General features: G+C 51.0%; 1 protein-coding gene across 4 annotated transcripts in view; it reads left to right on the top strand.

Annotated features, from left to right (window-relative positions):
* Positions 1-395: 395 nt before the first annotated feature.
* MYO18A (myosin XVIIIA) overlaps positions 396-17353 on the top strand; it is a 105939-nt gene continuing 88981 nt past the window's right edge. For 2 of the 4 annotated variants that reach the window (XM_050763287.1, XM_050763286.1), the window contains exons 1-2: positions 396-521; positions 13609-14689. In XM_050763287.1, the coding sequence (XP_050619244.1) occupies positions 13691-14689 (999 nt within the window). In that variant the 5' untranslated portion in view covers positions 396-521; positions 13609-13690. Of the gene's footprint in view, positions 522-2114; positions 2287-13608; positions 14690-17353 lie in introns of those variants that run through there. The other 2 variants (XM_050763283.1, XM_050763285.1) reach the window with 2 other exon arrangements.

Below are 17353 nucleotides of genomic sequence, written 5' to 3'. Positions count from 1 at the left end.
CCTCTGCAGAGCCACCTTGGGAAGAGTTGGCCAGTAAGACTTAATTGCTTCCTCTAGACAGCACTACCTTGAACACAGCCTGCAGAGTTCGGTGCCTGCCTTGGACAGCCCCTCTTCTATACGTTCATCATGACCCTGGTGCCTGTCCTGGGCAGTGCCACTCAGCCCCTTTCGGACCCTTTTCGGACAGCCTCCAGTGCCCAGTGCAGACAGAAACTCCAGGCAGGGCCTCTCTCAGACACAGCGAGAGGGGCTTCAGAGCCCACTGCGGACGGAGGCTGCTAGGGCAGCGCCCGGCCCGCCTGGCCCACGTCTGGCGGCGCGCACTGGTGCTGCCAGGCAGGCCGGGCGTTTATCCCCAGAGCAGCCAGCAGGGAGCTCCCTTTCGGCTCGGCTGGCGCGGTCGCTGGGGGCGGCGCTGAGCTGCGCCGCGCTGCGCTCTGCTCCAGCCCCGACCGGGCCGAGGCTGCTGGATGCCGCGTCTCCGCTTCTGCTGCCTGCCGGGCGGGCTCCGGTGGCCGGTGAGTGCGGGTCGGCGGCGGCTGCCGCTCGGTGGCGGGCCCGGCCCGGTGGGGCGGCGGGGCGGGCTCCGGCCGGGCGGGCGGGCGGGCGGGCGGCGGGGCCCGGCGGCTCCTCCTCCTCCCCTGTCCCCTTGAAGCAGCGGCCCGGACTCCCGGCTCCCGTCCCTGGCGGCGCCGTGGAGCTCGACGCCCGGGGGTGGGGGCCGACCGGGAGCGGCGGGGAAGGGGGACCACCGGCCCTTCCAGCCAACCTGGGGGGCGCAGGGAGGCAGGACAGGGTGGCCTTCAGTGTGGGGGGATTTGGCGCTTGGAGGCGCCCAGGTGGCCCGGAGCTGCGGGGTGCGGGCTGCAGCCTCGGGGGTGGGGGGACTTCTCTTGCCCCGGCCCAGGCCCCCCGATGGAGCGAGCGAGCGAGCGGGGCGCTGAGGAAGGCAGCGGGGAAAGGGAGCACCTCTACCCAGCCTTTTATCCCTCCCAGCGGCCTTCACTCTTTCACTGCCGGGCCGACTGCGGGCTCCTCTCAAAGGAGCAGCTGCTAGACAGCTGGCAAAACAATAGAGACCCCGCTTCCCTGGGCCCCCTCCTCTTGGGACAGAAGATGAGGCGATGAATGGTGGCAGGCTTTGGGGATTAGGGAGTGCAGGCTGTACCCTGCGACTGAATGCTCACCTCACCTTTCCCTGCAGAGGGGTGGGGTGCGTGTGGGAAGGTCGGACAAGCTGCCCCAGGCCTCTGGAGAGACCGCCCCAACGCCCCGCCCTGCTAACCTGTCATGCCAGTTGTTTCGCCAATGGGAAGGGGAGGTGGTAGGGGTGGCTGCCCCCTCACCCTGCCCCTTGTTAGTGGGGGTGCTTTCCTTGGTCCCAAGCCTGGCCAGGAGTGTGGGTCATGTTCCTGGGTGCGATAAGGCCCGCAGGGACAGGCCAGGCATTGGGGCTTTGTTGTGGGGGTGGAGATGGGGGAGTTGCCCTACTGCAAGGCACATGTGTCTTACTGATTAGTTGGAAAGGTTGCGGCCAGAATGAGCCAGAGGTGGGGGGTGGGGGAGATGGGGAGGAAGACAGCCAGTTTGTTTTTTGAGCCCGTATTCGTTTCGCCTGGCCACTTGACCAATGGGGCACGTGTTTGGCGCTGGCCGCATAGTGTGTGTTTGTGTGGGGAGGGCTCGGGGAATGCTTCCTGAGAGGGACTGTCCTGGTTAGGGCCTTCATGCCCTCAGATGGCCACCCAGAATTAAAGAATTGGGTTCCCTCCCCGCTTCACCCTGCCAATGACTTGGGCTAGTTAGTGTGGGTTCGTCTTGTCTTTTGGAGCCCCTGGCGTGTCTGTGGCCGAGAAGACCTCATCAGTGCCCCTGTGGCGAGTGAGCTCTGGGAATTGTGTATGCACTGGGGCGCGCTGGAAGGGAGGGGAGGCCACTTGGATGATTAAGAGCGAGATCAGGCCGGGCGCGGTGGCTCACACCTGTAATCCCAGCACTTTGGGAGGCCAAGGCAGGCGGATCACCTGAGGTCAGGAGTTGGAGACCAACCTCAACATGGATAAACCCCGTCTCTACTAAAAATACAAAATTAGCCGGGCGTGGTGGCGTGTGCCTGTAATCCTAGCTACTTGGGAGGCTGAGGCAGGAGAATTGCTTGAGCCTGGGAGGCGGAGGTTGTGGTGAGCTGAGATCGCGCCATTGCACTCCAGCCTGGGCAACAAGAGTGAAACTCTGTCTCAAAAAAAAAAAAAAAAAAAAAAGCAAGATCATCTGAGGAGGACGGTGAGTACAGAGCCCATTGAATCAAGCTGCCTTTCCCTTGCGCTTTGGAGCCCTTTTCTTGAGCAGATTGGTGCCCTGTTGTCGTAGCAACAGGCCTGGCCTAATGTTCCCCACCCTTTTTAGTTCAGGGGCTACTTTCTATTTGGGGATATTGAAAGTTGCTCTCCTGAGGTCTCTGGCTTCCTGACAAGCCTCACTGGCTCTTTGTCCATGGCTTCCCACCTCCTCAGCTTCCCCTCTGTTTTTTTGTGATGAAGGCTTTCCAGGAAACATCCTCCTGGTTTCTGGATTTGACAGACGGGTTATATATAGCCTCGGGTGGAGGTGTGCTTGTCCATTTTGGGTTGAGGACATCGGGGTTGTGGCCTCAATTCCAGGAAAACCATGGCTTTGGGGGCAGCTATTGTATTGAGGGGATTAGGGGAATGAGAAGGGTTGTAGGTGGGGGTGGAGGGTGGGCATGGGAGGGGCCACAGGCTGGTGGTCACTTACTTTGGGAGCTTTGAACTTTGAACAGCTGATGACCTGGTGCCTGGTAGCTCTGAGTGTCTAGTTTGTTTACTCTCTCCTGGCCTGGCCCAGGTGCTAGAGTGTGTGCCTGAGGACTTCCTCCTGCGCCCCAGACTTTCCTCATGTGGGTTATGCCCTTCCTGACTCCCACCTGGTCTCTCAGCCTCACTCCTGGGCCGTCTGGGTAGCCAGCCAGTTCCCTGGAGGCCCCCTCACTGGCCCTGGTAGTGGCTGTTCATTGAGGAGTGCATGTGTCTTCAGAAACTAGGCCTGAAAACTCTGGGCCCCCCAGAGGCAGGTACCTAAAGGTGGACTGGGTGGGGCAGAACTGGGGCTCCTGTGAAAGGGAGAATCCACCCTGCTGAGGTGGAGCTGGGAGTTGTTGGAACTCAGGAAGCCTTCATCCGGACTTGGTGTGTCACAGGTCTCCAGGGCAGCAGGATTGTTCTTACTCCTTGAAAGTAGAGACCTCCCCAGCCAGATCCTCTCACCTGGAGTGGACGCCACAGGCAAGAACCAGAGCATCCATGTGAGCTGGGTTTTGTTGGTGGCCTGGGGTCCCAGGCCTGAGTATGGTGGGAAAACCGAGGGGCTCTAGCTGGTTGTAGTTTAAAGGTTTGGGGCAGTAGGAGGGCCCAGCCCACTGTCTGCTGTAATTGACAGGTTCCCACAGGACTTGGGATTGGTAGGGGGCTTGATGGAGTTTAAGTTCTGCTTTAGGGTCAGACCTCTGGGTGCTTTAAGATCTGCACACCCCACCCCTATCACCTTTTTTCCCCCCTAGCATTTTCCAAGGTGGCTTGAATGAGAGGAGGTGGGGAGGTGCTGAGGTAGGAGCTGGATTGGGAGAGGTGTTGAGCAGACCTGGTGAGCCTCCACTCCCCACCTTCACTTCCCTGTCCTTCTCTTGAAGTAGGAATTGCATGCAGGGCTTGTAAAATGTCAATTTCCCTTGACATTTCAAACTTTAGAGTCAGGAAGCAGTTTTGGTTGTTGGACTGATGATTTTACAGGACCCAGGGCCCTTTCTCTCTGCCAAGTACTTTATCATCACTTACAAGTGATTATTGTGATTATTCTTTGATATTCAGAGAGGCTGGATGATGGGCTGAAGGTCACACAGCAAGTCGGAGGTAGAGTGGGATTACAACCTGCAGTGTGTGGTTGAGCAGAATACCTCCCCAGCAGAGGCTGAGGGCCAAGTCTGAGCTCTCAGGCTCTTGAAGATACTGTAGCTGAAATAATGAAGGCCTAGAGAGGGGAGGGGACTTGCTCAAGGTCACGCGGAAGGGCTATTAGCTGAGCTGAGCGACCGACGGTGCACTTGGAAGAGCAGCAGGGGACCTGGCGGGGCCGCAGGAGCTCTCTCCCCCTTGCGTTCGTCCCTTGCCCGCCGGATTGCTGCGTTCCGGGGGAGATGGGATCGCAGCGGGAAGCGCCGCGGGCGGTTGCGCCGGCCCAGCCACCGGGAAACGCCGAGGGCCGCCCGGCTCACCGCGCGGCGGCGGGAGGGCCGGCTGATGTCACGTGAGAAGCGTGCAGTCGGAGTGAGGGAGCACACCTGGAGCCAGATAAGCTCCGTGTGACCTGGCAGGGAGTCACCCGGCACTGCGGAGCTCAGCACAGCCAGCCGGGAGGAGGCTCACCCTGGAGCGCGCGGCCAGGCCAGGTGCTGGCGACCCCGCCGGCCGCCGCTACAACCCTCGGCGCCGGGCAGAGCCGGGATGGGGGCCCCGGGGCTGGAGGAAACGGCCACTCAGGGAGGTCAGAGGTCAAGGGAGAGCGGCCGGCTCTCCCGGGAAAGTATTTCCTTTGTATTTATTTATGAGTGTGGTGTGGGGGTAGGAGGACTGACCTAAGAATCTATCCGCCACAGCCAAGTCTGGGCACCCTTGTCTTGGGACTCTAACGTTATAGTTTCCATTTCCTGGGTTTTTTTTTTTTTTTTTTTCTTTCTTTCTTTTGCTAGCTGCAGGGTGACCCATTTAAACGTGTCCCCACTTACAGCCACAAGACACCAGTGAGCTCTATTTTAACTAAGCCCCCTAAGCCACCAAAACTTTTTCAAGACATGAAGGCAATCCTTAAACTGACTATTACCCTGTTTGCAGCTTTACTGTTAGTGGATTACCTACTAGTTTGTCCAGACATTTATTTTAGTCTGGAAAAAAGTTGAATCATTAGGTAGAAAGCTAAAGCGTTACTAAAGTGTTACCCTTCTTCTCCCCTACTCTCCAGAGATGACCACTGATATTTTTTGATCGAATTTTTCCAGACTTGCTGCTTTTTTTGAGGAGTCTTTCTCTGTTGCCGGCGCTGGAGTGCAGTGGCCTGATCTCGGCTCACTGCAAACTCCGCCTCCCGGGTTCAGGCGATTCTCTGCCTCAGCCTCCGGAGTAGCTGGGATTACAGGCACCCACCACTACGCCCGGCTACTTTTTTGTATTTTTAGTAGAGACGGGGTTTCACCATCTTGGCCGGGCTGGTCTTGAACTCCTGACCTCGTCATCCACCTGCCTCGTCCTCCCAAAGTGCTGGGATTACAGGCATGAGCCACCGCACCTGGCCAGACTGCTTTTTAAAAGCTTATTATATTAAAAAAAAAAAAAAAGCTTATTATATATATTTTAGGCATTATGTATGTTTATAGTTTAATATATGTTATATAAAATATCATCTTATATAACTATTTTAAAATTTCCTGTAGGAGGCCAGACGCAGTGGCTCACACCTGTAATCCCAGGACTTTGGGAGGCCGAGATAGGCAGTTTTGAGCCCAGGAATTTGAGACCAGGCTGGGCAACATGGAGAGACCCTGTCTCTACAAAAAATACAAAAATTAGCTGAGTGTGGTGGGGCATGCCTGTAGTCCCGGCTACTCAGGAGGCTGAAGTGGGAAGGATGGCTTGAGCCCCAGGAGGTTAAGGCTGCAGTGAACTGAGATTGCACGACCACACTCTAGCCTGGAGGACACAGTGAGACCCTGTCTCAAAAAAAAAAAAAAAAAAAAAAAAAAAAAAGAGATGAAAGAAAGGTAGAAGAAAAATGATAAATAATCCGACTCCCTAAAGCTCCTAGGTATAAGCAAATACACATTTACCAGATGAATGTTCTTATAAAAAATTAAAATATAGCCTGGACGTGGTGGCCCATGCCTATAATCCCAGCACTTTGGAGGCCAAGGTGTGTGGACTGCTTGAAGCCAGGAGTTCAAGATCAGCCTGACCAACATGGTGAGACCCCATCTCTATTATTTAAAAAAAGAAAAAAAAATTAAAATACGGATGAAACACAAGTCTATTTGACCCTTCTAAAATTCCTGTCTCCTCCCCAGAGCATACGTTTTTCCTACATATATGCAAATATTGTGCAAATGTACATGTAATATAGGTTTTTAAATTTTAGCAAAATTATAAACTATCCTGCAACCTGTTTTTTCACTTAACAATATAGTATAGAATATTTCCAGGTCAGTGTATACAAATCTACTTCATTCTTTTTACTTTTAATTATACAACTGCTCAGTTGTATAATTTAGCTTTTTTTTTTTTTTTGAGATGGAGTCTCGCCCTCTCGTGTAGGCTGGAGTGCAATGGCATGATCTTGGCTCACTGCAACCTCCACCTCCTGGATTCAAGTGATTCTTCTGCCTCAGCCTCCTGAGTAGCTGGGATTACAGGTGTGCCACTACACTGGCAAATTTTTGTGTTTTTAGTAAAGATGGGGTTTACCATGTTGGCCAGGCTGGTCTCGAACTCCTGACCTCAAGTGATCCACCTGCCTCAGCCTCCCAAAATGTTGGGATTATAGGTGTGAGCCACCATGCCCAGCCTTTTTTTTTTTTTTTTTTTTTTTGAGACATAGTCTCCCTCTACCCAAGCTGGAGCACAGTAGCATGAATCTTGGCTCATGCAGCCTTGACCTCCTAGGCTCAAGTGATATTCTCCCACGTCAACCTCCCAAGTAGCTGGTATTACAGGTGTGCACCACTGCTTAGCTACTTTTTAAAAAAAAATTTGTGGAGTCAGAGTCCCACTATGTTGTCCAGGCTGGTGTCAAATTCCTGGGCTCAAGCAGTCCTCCTGCCTTGGCCTCCCAAAGTGCTGGAATTAGAGGCCTGAGCCACTGCACCTGGCCAGTTTTACTATTCTCTAGTAAGGACTTTTATATTTATAGACTTGCTATTATAAACAATGCTGCAAGGATTAGCCGTGTGTATTATGTGAATGTACCTATAGATGTCTTATAATGGAATTGCCCAAAGAATATGTACATAAATATTTTCATATGCCAGGTGCAGTGGTGGTGCCTGTAATCCTAGCTACTCAGGAGGCTGAGGCAGGAGGATTGCTTGGGGCCAGGAGTTTAAGACCAGCCTGGACAGAATAGCAAGACCCTGTGTTTAAAACAATTTTTAAAAAGTTAGCCAGTAATGGTGGCACACACCTGTAGTCCCAGCTACTGAGGAGGCTGAGACAGGGGGATCACTTGAGCCCAGGAGTTCAAGGCTGCAGTGATCTATGATTGAGCCACCAAACTCCAGCCTGGGTGACAAAGCAAGACCTTGTCTCTTAAAAAAAATTTTTTTTTCATAGATACCACTAACTTGACCTCTGAAAATATATTAGTTGGTGCAAAAGTAATTGAGGTTTTTGCCATTAAAAGTTAACGGCAAAAACCACAATTACTTTTGCACCAACCTACCAGTTTGTGTTTCTACCAAGACTTATGAGAGACTCCCTGCATCCCATGCCCTAATTGATTGATGTTATCAACCTTCATAGTTTTTACTAAACTGCTAATTGAAAATAGTATACCTCAATTTCACATGTCGTGAATATTGTGGAGGCTGAATACCTGTTCATGTTTGTTGGCCATTTGTATTTCTGTCCCTACAAAGTGCCTGTCCATAGTATCCTTGGCACTAGCTACGTGGGCCCTCTGGACTCAAGTCAGTGTGATCCAGCTTGGCCTTGTGCTTATCAAGTTACCTTCACTTCTTTGGACTTTACTTTCCGTGTACAAAGGTTTTGACTTATTTTAGTCATACTTGTGCTGATGGTCATTTGTGCACTCTGTTATCCTCTCTGCTGTCCCATTTAGATGGCAAAAAATGTGCCCTGCTACTATTAGGTACCTCTCTGAGGGTAATTAAATGTATTTCATTTAATTCCGCCACCTTTAGGTGGTAGGTACCATTATTATCTGCATTTTACAGATGAGGAAATGGAGGCATGGAGGCCTTAAGTGACTTGCCTGAGATTGCATAGCTATTTACTCAGATTTTTTTTCATTTGTATTTAATTTTTTTTTTTTAGACGGAGTCTTGTTCTATCGCCCAGGCTGGAGTGCAGTGGCGTGAGCTCAGCTCACTGCAACCTCTGCCTCCCAGGTTCCAGCGATTCTTCTGCCTCCCAGGTTCCAGCGATTCTCCTGCCTCAGCTTCCTGAGTAGCTGGGATTACAGGTGCATGCCACCATGCCCAGCTACTTTTAGTAGAGATGAGGTTTCACCATGTTGACCAAGCTGCTTTCGAACACCTGATCTCAGGTGATCTGCCCTCCTCGGCCTCCCAAAGTGCTAGGATTACAGGCATGAGCCATCGCACCCGGCCCTATTTACTCAGATTTGTTCACAGGTTTGTTACTTGATATCCAAAGCCTGAGATCTGACACTGGGCTTATTTATCTTTATGTTGCTTGCCTTTAGGAAGTGACTGATAGATACATATTTTTTCCCAAAATTTTATCACAATGACCTGCAAACATTCAGAAAAGTTAAAGAATTTTGCAATTAATACTCTTCATCTCCTAGATTCTACAATTAACATTTTCCTATCCTTGCTTTTACATATCTTTATCCCTTGGTCCATCCATCAGGCTATGTTTTTTTTTTTTTTTTTTTTTGAGACAGGGTCTCACTCTGTTACCCAGGCTGGAATGCAATGGCATGATTGTGGCTCACTGTAGCCTCAACCTCCCAGGCTCAGGTGATCTTCCCACCTTAGCCTCTCAAGTAGTTCCCACAGGCAGGCACCACCACATCCAGATACTTTTTTGTATTTTGAGTAGAGATAGGGCTTTGCCATGTTGCCCAGGCTTGTCTCCAACTCCTGAGCTCAAGCGATCTGCCCATCTCGGCCTCCCAAAGTGTTGGGATTATAGGTGTGAGCCACCTTGCCCAACCTCATCAAGCTGTCTTAAAATTTTACGCATTTCAAAGTAAAATGTAGACATCAGTATATTTCGCCCCAAATACTTTAACATATATGTCATTCACTAGAGTTCAATATTTATTTATAGTTCTTTTGAGTGAATATTTACAAACAGTGAATGCACAAATCTTTTTTTTTTCTTTTTTTTTTTTTTTGAGACGGAGTCTCGCTCTGTCTCCCAGATTAGAGTGCAGTGGCGCGATCTTGGCTCACTGCAACCTATGCCTCCTAGGTTCAAGCGATTCTCCTGCCTCAGCCATCCTAGTAGCTGGGACTACAGGCGCGTGCCACCATGCCCGGCTAATTTTTTGTATTTTTAGTAGAGACGGGTTTCAGGATGGTCTCGATCTCCTGACCTCGTGATCCACCCGCCTTGGCCTCCCAAAGTGCTGGGATTACAGATGTGAGCCACCGTGCCTGGCTGAATGCACAAATCTTATGTGCACCATTTGATGACTTGACAAATGCATATACTTATCAACCCAAACCGCTATCAATATATAGGACACGAACATCACCCCAAAAAGTTCCCTCATGTGATCCCACTCCTACCCCCACCATAGGTTAGTTTTGCCTGCACTAGAACTTCATATAAAGAGCATCATACCAATATGTACTTTGTCAAAGACTTCTTTCCCTCTCACTTGAAATCATGATTTTGAAGTTAATCCCTATTGTGTGTATCTTTAGTTGTTTCCTTTTTCTTGCTGAGTAGTATTCCATTGTATGAATATGAACATTGTTTATGCACTCTCTAATGGACAGATAGATATATATTTGAGTTGAATGGTCATTGCCTTCAGGATGCTTACTCTCTTAAAGTGATAGAGCAGATAAGTGGACAGAGTGTACTTTCCTTTTGTTTTTGGGGATAGTAAGATCAAGATAATTCGGGTCCATACCCTAACTTACATAGATGCCTTCCTTTTCTTAAAATTAAGAAAAACTTTACTTAGAGTATGGTGAGGAGAGAAACGCAGAGAAGGAGGTCAGGAAAATTGTAAGGTTACCTTCACTGGAGTGGAGGGAGAGGGTAGGAGAGGAAGGAGAGGCAGATAGAAACTGCAGCCTCGGATAGGGAGTAGGAAGGTGGTGGTATCAGAGCTGTTGGAGACTTTGGACCTGAGGCCAGGAGGTGCCAGAAAGTGCAAGGTCTACAAGAAGGCGATAGAGCAGCAGTTGCATTGTAGATCTGATCCTGGACGGGAGGCTGCAGGCAGCCAGGCAGGTCTAGAGTCAGGAGAGAACGTCCACAGCCAGGCCTGACGATTATGGGGATGGTGGTGGGGAAGAGGTGCCTTGTGAGCTGTGTAGACGGTGGTGGCAGGACAGAGGTAGTGAGGGCAGGGCTGACATAGCCGCAATTCTCTGAAGGCCCCAGGGTTGGAATGAGAAGGGTGCCTTTGGCAGAAGGTTAATAACTTAACCTGTGTCCACAGGAGACTTAGATATTTAGAATTTTAGAGCCAGAAGAGATCTAGATCATACTGTAGTTCAACCTTGAGCAGAGTGACAGGCTCAAGGTTCCCCAGTGATTTGGCAGATCCAGGCCTAGATACCAAATCTCCTAAAACTTCTGGCCAGCGCGCCATTCCTTGTGCTGCTGCTGTGACCATCTGCTGTCCTGACTGCCACAATGACAGTGAGGAACAAGCTTTTGCTGAGACTTTTTCAGGGACCTTTCCAGCCCAAAGATCCTAGAATTCTGGGAGCTCCTTTCCACTCATGCTACTCAGCGATCTAGTCCCTAGCAAAGAGCCAGGATTGGGTAAGCATTATAGACCAAGAATTGGGTGTCTTGGTGGGACAGCATTATAGTCAGTTGGGTTCTCTGTGGTTGGACTGAGGCCAAGATACTCTTGTTGTCCCATCCAAGTCTCCAAGGTGGATTTTTTTCTTCATTTCTCCCACAAGTGCCCCTGGAGTTATCTTCTAAACCATCCCTTTAAGATGATCCAAGCAGTGGTGGGTGAGATATAAGGTGGGCGGTAACAGCTGAAGATCCCACATCTTGGTTTATGGTAGGTCTGTGCCACACCCCATCAACATTCAGGAGGAGAGAGACTCCCCTTGTCACAGTAGAGCCCTGAAGAGAGAATGCTGGCTGTCAGGTACCCCTCCACCCCAAATCAGTTCAGACTACCTGGCCAAGGCCCCTGGCTGTGTGCCTTTTCGGCCCTAGATTTCCTGTTTTCTAACTCCCAGCTACTGTGCATGTAGCATTTAGAACCAACAAGTTCAAGGCTGGGCGTGGTGGCTCATGCCTGTAATCCCAGCACTTTGGGGGGCCGAGGCAGGCAGATCACAAGGTCAGGAGATTGAGACCATCCTGGCTCACACGGTGAAAACCCGTCTCCACTAAAAATACAGAAAATTAGCCGGGCGTGGTGGCAGGCACCTGTAGTCCCAGCTACTTGGGAGGCTGAGGCAGGAGAATGGCGTGAACCTGGTAGGCGGAGGTTGCAGTGAGCTGAGATGGCGCCACCTCTGCCTCCTGGGTTAAGTGATTCTCATGCCTCAGCCACCTGAATAGCTGAGATTACAGGCGTGCACCATCACGCCTGGCTCATTTTTGTGTTTTTAGTAGACACGAGGTTTTACTATGTTGGCCAGGCTAGTCTCTAACTCTTAACCTCAGGTGATCCGCCCGCCTTGGCCTCCCTAAGTGCTGGGATTATAGGCATGAGTGGTCTTGAACTTCTGACCTCAAGTGATCTGCCTGCCTCAGCCTCCTAAAGTATTAGGGATTACAGGCATGAGCCACTGCACCTGGCCTTGAATTATATTTCTTATGGACAGCACTGCTCTAGAAAGGAGATGAGATGGTATGCCAGGAGCAGCACAAGTCAGGATGCTGGGCAGGGGGAAGCAATTAGCCATTGCACTAGGGCCTTTGGGAACTTCTGACCTTGATACCTTCCTGAGCGTTGTACCAGGGTTGAAGGGTGGTCCCTCTCAGTAGACTGGAGATCCTGGAGGGGCCTGCTTGGTTGTGGGGGTGGGGCACACAGAGAGGAAAGGCCTGTCCAGGGCCTGGCAAGAGGCCATTACTAGAAGGGATGAGATTATAGATCCCATGTCTGAAACTCAGAGGGGTAGACTTTCAGAGAGAGAAAAAAATGTCATTTAATTTCCAATTAGGTGACATGGCCTATTTCTTCTTCTTGTTCCCTGCTGGTTAGAACAAGAAAGACTCTCTCAACTCTTTCCCACCAGGTTTTTATCAGTCCTGTCCTGTTAGATGTGCAGGGGGTTGAGTAGGTTGTGGGTAGGTTGCACACACCCTGGGACTGGGATTTTCTTTCAGGCTACCACAGCTTTCTTCCTAGGGCTATATTTAGGTGTTGGTCTGGGGAAAAGGATGTGAATTTTTTAGGATCCTGTTTATCCAGTGGACCCTACCCCACCCCCACCTCGCAGCTGTCTATCCTCTGTTTGGTCTGGAACTTCCCTTCCTTCTCTTGCTGCTTTACTTTGGTCACCCAGGCCCTAGAAAGAACACAATATTTGCCACTGAATCCCAACATCACCATTTATTAACTGTATGACAACTAACATATACTTAATTTTCTGTGTCCCATTTTCCTCCTTTGTACAGTGGAAATAATGATATCTACCTTGCAGGAATGCTGTGAGGTTCAGAGGAGATAGTGCATGTAAAGTACCTGGTATTAGGCCTAGGCAGTGGTGGTCATTAAATAAATGTTGATTCCTTTGAGGTCTTCTGTTAGGCGGTGGCTAAGGGTGCTACTCTAGGGATAACAGGCTCAGGAAAGAGCCCAAAGAATGGGATGTCTGTTGCTTAAATGAATATTGTCTGTGGGAGGTGATGTTGCATTAAGTCCCTTTTCTTTTTCCTTTGAGTTTGAATCTTGTTTTTTTTGAGACAGGGTCTCACTGTGTTGCCCAGGCTGGAGTAGTGTGATCATAGTTCACTGCAACCTCAACCTCCTGGGCTCAAGCAATCCTCAGATTCCCAAGTAGCTAGGACTGTGGGCATGCACCACCACGCCTGGCTAATTTTTAAAATATTTTTGTAGAAATAGGATCTCACTATGTTGTCCAGGCTGGTCTTAAACTTCTGGGCTCAATCGATCCTAAAACACTTGCTGGTCAGCCTCCCAGCTAAGTGCTAGGAATCATTAGGCAGGTGGCGGCTCATGCAACCTCCGCCTACCAGGTGCTAGGATTACAGGCATGAGCCACCCTGCCCGGCCTGTGTTTGAATCTTAAGTCAGGTCCCAGGTTGGCTTGAAGTATTCTCTTACCAGGAGGTCAGATCTCCCACATACTACCTCCAGGTACACCTAAGCCTTGGTCTATCAAGGATTCAAGGAAATGACAGGCTTTGGAATCTGGGCTTTTACCGCCTTATCTAAACCTCAAGTTTCCTTATTTGTAAAATGGGGTAATAATAGTAACTACCTATAGAAAGGTTGTAAGGATTAAATCAATGGAGACAATAGTGGGTAAAGCAGAGTGCCTGGCACATAGCTAGCACCCACTGAGGAGTAGCTGTATCATTTGGTTATGTCTGGACTAGAGACACACGAGGCTCTGTTCGAATAACCTTTCTCTCTCTGTGTTTCTGTTTGCAGCAGCAAAGTGGGGCACCAAGGCCCTGTGCTAAGCACTCATAATCCTCTGGGGGTGCTACCCCATACAAACAGCACCCCCACCATGTTTAACCTAATGAAGAAAGACAAGGACAAAGATGGCGGGCGGAAGGAGAAGAAGGAGAAAAAGGAGAAAAAGGAGCGGATGTCAGCGGCAGAGCTTCGGAGCCTGGAGGAGATGAGCCTGCGACGCGGCTTCTTCAACCTGAACCGCTCCTCCAAGCGTGAATCCAAGACGCGCCTGGAAATCTCCAACCCCATCCCTATCAAGGTGGCCAGCGGCTCTGACCTACACCTAACTGACATTGACTCCGACAGTAACCGGGGCAGCATCATCCTGGACTCGGGCCATCTAAGCACAGCCAGCTCCAGCGATGACCTCAAGGGTGAGGAGGGCAGCTTCCGTGGCTCGGTGCTGCAGCGGGCAGCCAAGTTCGGCTCACTGGCCAAGCAGAACTCACAGATGATTGTCAAGCGCTTTTCCTTCTCCCAGCGTAGCCGGGATGAGAGCGCCTCAGAAACCTCGACGCCCTCAGAGCACTCTGCCGCCCCCTCACCACAGGTGGAGGTGAGGACTCTAGAGGGACAGCTGGTGCAGCATCCTGGCCCAGGCATCCCTCGACCAGGGCACCGATCCCGAGCCCCTGAGCTAGTGACTAAAAAGTTCCCAGTCGACCTGCGCCTGCCCCCCGTGGTGCCCCTGCCCCCACCTGCCCTCCGGGAGCTGGAGCTGCAACGACGGCCCACTGGAGACTTTGGCTTCTCCCTGCGGCGCACAACCATGCTGGATCGGGGCCCTGAGGGCCAGGCCTATCGGCGGGTGGTCCACTTTGCTGAGCCTGGTGCAGGCACCAAGGACCTGGCCTTGGGGCTGGTGCCAGGAGATCGACTGGTGGAGATTAATGGGCACAATGTGGAGAACAAGTCCAGGGATGAAATTGTGGAGATGATCCGGCAGTCAGGGGACAGCGTACGGCTCAAGGTGCAGCCCATTCCAGAGCTCAGCGAACTCAGCAGGAGCTGGCTGCGGAGCTGCGAGGGACCTCGCAGGGAGCCATCCGATGTGAGTGCTTCTTCCCTGGGCACCTGGGCTGAGCAGGGATGGGGAATGTGGGCACCTCCTGCTGTTGTGCTTGACTGGGTAATCAGGGTCCCCACGAGCTGCGATCAGAGCCCGGCAGTGTGTAAGTGGGGAAGCCGCGCTGCTCTCTGAGCTTGTGGGGAAGCATGAGCTCAGGAGAAGGTGCCCCATGCTCATTATCCTCTGGGGGTGCCACCCCTACAAACATCACCCCCACCATGTTTAACCTAATGAAGAAAGACAAGGACATTAAAGGAGTCACACCTTTGTCTCTCAACCGTGTCTGGGAGCTGAGGACAAGTCCCCAAAGGTTCATTCCGGTAGAGTTCTGAGCAGTTTGGCCCGGCCTCATGATTTTATGGTTCCCTCCAGTGTTCTGTGTCTGTTGGATTGACCTAACTGAATTCAGCATAATGCGTTTCTCAAGGGTGATGGGCTAGACCAAACTCTGCCTGAACCTTAGTTTCAGCTCTGGAGCCCTCGAGAGAGGTCTGCTGTTGGTTAGTAATTACTGTGAAAGTATTCAGCTTCTCCATTACAAGGATGGGTTAGGGGTTTGGGCACCATATTTCCTGAGCCCTAAATTGGGGTGTATAGGCTAACATGTGTCACTTCCAGATATAAGAGACAATCTGGACGGTAAAATACAATATTTCCATGTTATTTAGATCTTGGGGATAAAAAAGACAAATGATTTCAAATTAGGGCTGTCATGGAGCATCTGAGATGTACAGCTGGTATGATTATATCTTTGGGAAAGATGACCTCAGGCCAGAGCCTCCTCTTGCCCCTGAGTGAGCAAGAGAATACCAGGTGAGGCTGCAGAGAGAGCAGGGGCAGATCATGGAGGACCTTATAAGTCACAGTTGTAATTCAGATTTCATCCCGGTGAAATGGGATCATCGAAGGGTTCGAAGCAGGGGAGTAACTAGATCTGATTTATAAAGGTCACTTGGGCTCCAAGAGTCTTTATTACCTCTCCTGGAAGGAGAAAAAGCATGGACCTGGAAAAGCAAGAGGGATAAAACCTGCACAGATACTATGTCCTGACTGTCCCTGAGATCCCAGCTGCCCATGCAAAAAGAGCAGCAGGAGGCACAGGAGCAGAGAGGTTTGTATCAGATGGAGGAACAGATCTCCATGGGGCATCAAGCTCACTAATCCCAGGGGTCTTTTGATAGGGTGGCTACATAGCAGTTTGAATGTCCTGCCTGGAGATAGTATACAAAGGACAAGTTGACCTCTGGCCATCTTCCCCTCCCAGCTGTGGGTTTTAGGATCGTCCAGATCATGGTCCCTGCTGCCTGACCAGGACCTTTTGGTACTAAGTGTCCAGCCAGATGTGTCACAGTCAGAACTGGGAGGAAGTGCTAACAGGAGGAAACAGGCAGAGTCCCGGTCCCAGCTTTCTCCCAGGGAGGGGAAGCAGCTGCTAAGGATGGCTGCTCAACGCAGCAGCACCTTGGGCCTGAAGAGGGGCTGGCAGTGGCAGGATCAGACTATCAGGAAGCACTGTAGTTGGGTTCCAGGCCTTCCTTTAACCCGGAGCTAGCTGGGTTTAGGCAGCTTTGCTAGTCAGGGAAGGGTAGTGAATGGGAGGAGGCCTGTGTGAAAGACCTGGATTCTTCATTCCAGAAGCACACATTGAGCACCTACTATGTTTTAACCACCAGGTTAGGTGGAACTCAGAGAACCACAAGGTAGAAGGGGAAGAACAAGGGAGGGGTCTTTATGTCAGAAGCAAAGACTGGGCTGGGTGCAGTGGCTCACGCCTGTAATCCCAGCACTTTGGGAGGCCGAGGCAGGTGGATCACCTGAGGTCGGGAGTTTGAGAGCAGCCTGACCAACCTGAAGAAACTTAGTCTCTACTAAAAATACAAAAATTAGCTGGGCATGGTGGCGCATGCCTGTAATCTCAGCTACTTGGGAGGCTGAGGTAGGAGAATCACTTGAACCTGGGAGGCGGAGGTTGTGGTAAACCGAGATCAAGCCATTGAACTCCAGCCTGGGCAATAAGAGTGAAACTCCATTTCCAAAAAAAAAAAAGAAGCAAAGACTGTAACATGTTGCCATGCCTGTCTGCGTTCTTCCAGGCTAACACTGCTTTTAACAGATGGAATTTTCTTCTTAAAGAATGAATCCCCCAGGGGATTGTTGCCAGCTCCCTGCTGAACCACAGCAAGGCCTCTATGGGGCCCTGGGCCTGGCATCCCAGATGCTGCTTGGTTTTCTCTTTATAGCACAGGGATCATCCTGGCATCTCACATTTCCTAGCTTTCCCTTCCCAACTAGCTGCTGCTATCCCATCCTTGGGGAAGTAGACGGTTTAGCTTTGGAGGCCCTGGTGGATTCCAGGTTACAGCTGATATCCCTGAAATGCTGGCTCACTCTCGGTCCTATGGGGTAAGCCCAGCTGGTGCCCAGAGGACTTCTTCCCCAAGCCTCAGCCTGTGTCATCTGCCAGAGGACACAGTAGCAAACCCCATCCCCATGCATCTCCTAGAGCCATGTGGCAGGATAAGGAGACGCATAGGGCTGAAAGAAGCCCGTATCTTTTCTCATCCAGGTAGGTGGTGGGGACTCATGCCACAAGCAGAGAGGAGCAGGGTGAGCCCAGCATTTCCAGCTTCCTGGGACAGGCCTGGG

Source organism: Macaca thibetana, chromosome 16, assembly GCF_024542745.1.
Source record: "Macaca thibetana thibetana isolate TM-01 chromosome 16, ASM2454274v1, whole genome shotgun sequence".
NCBI lineage: Eukaryota > Metazoa > Chordata > Mammalia > Primates > Cercopithecidae > Macaca > Macaca thibetana.
The sequence above is the reverse complement of the archived record's forward strand: the minus strand, read 5'-3'. Positions and strand labels throughout refer to the sequence as shown.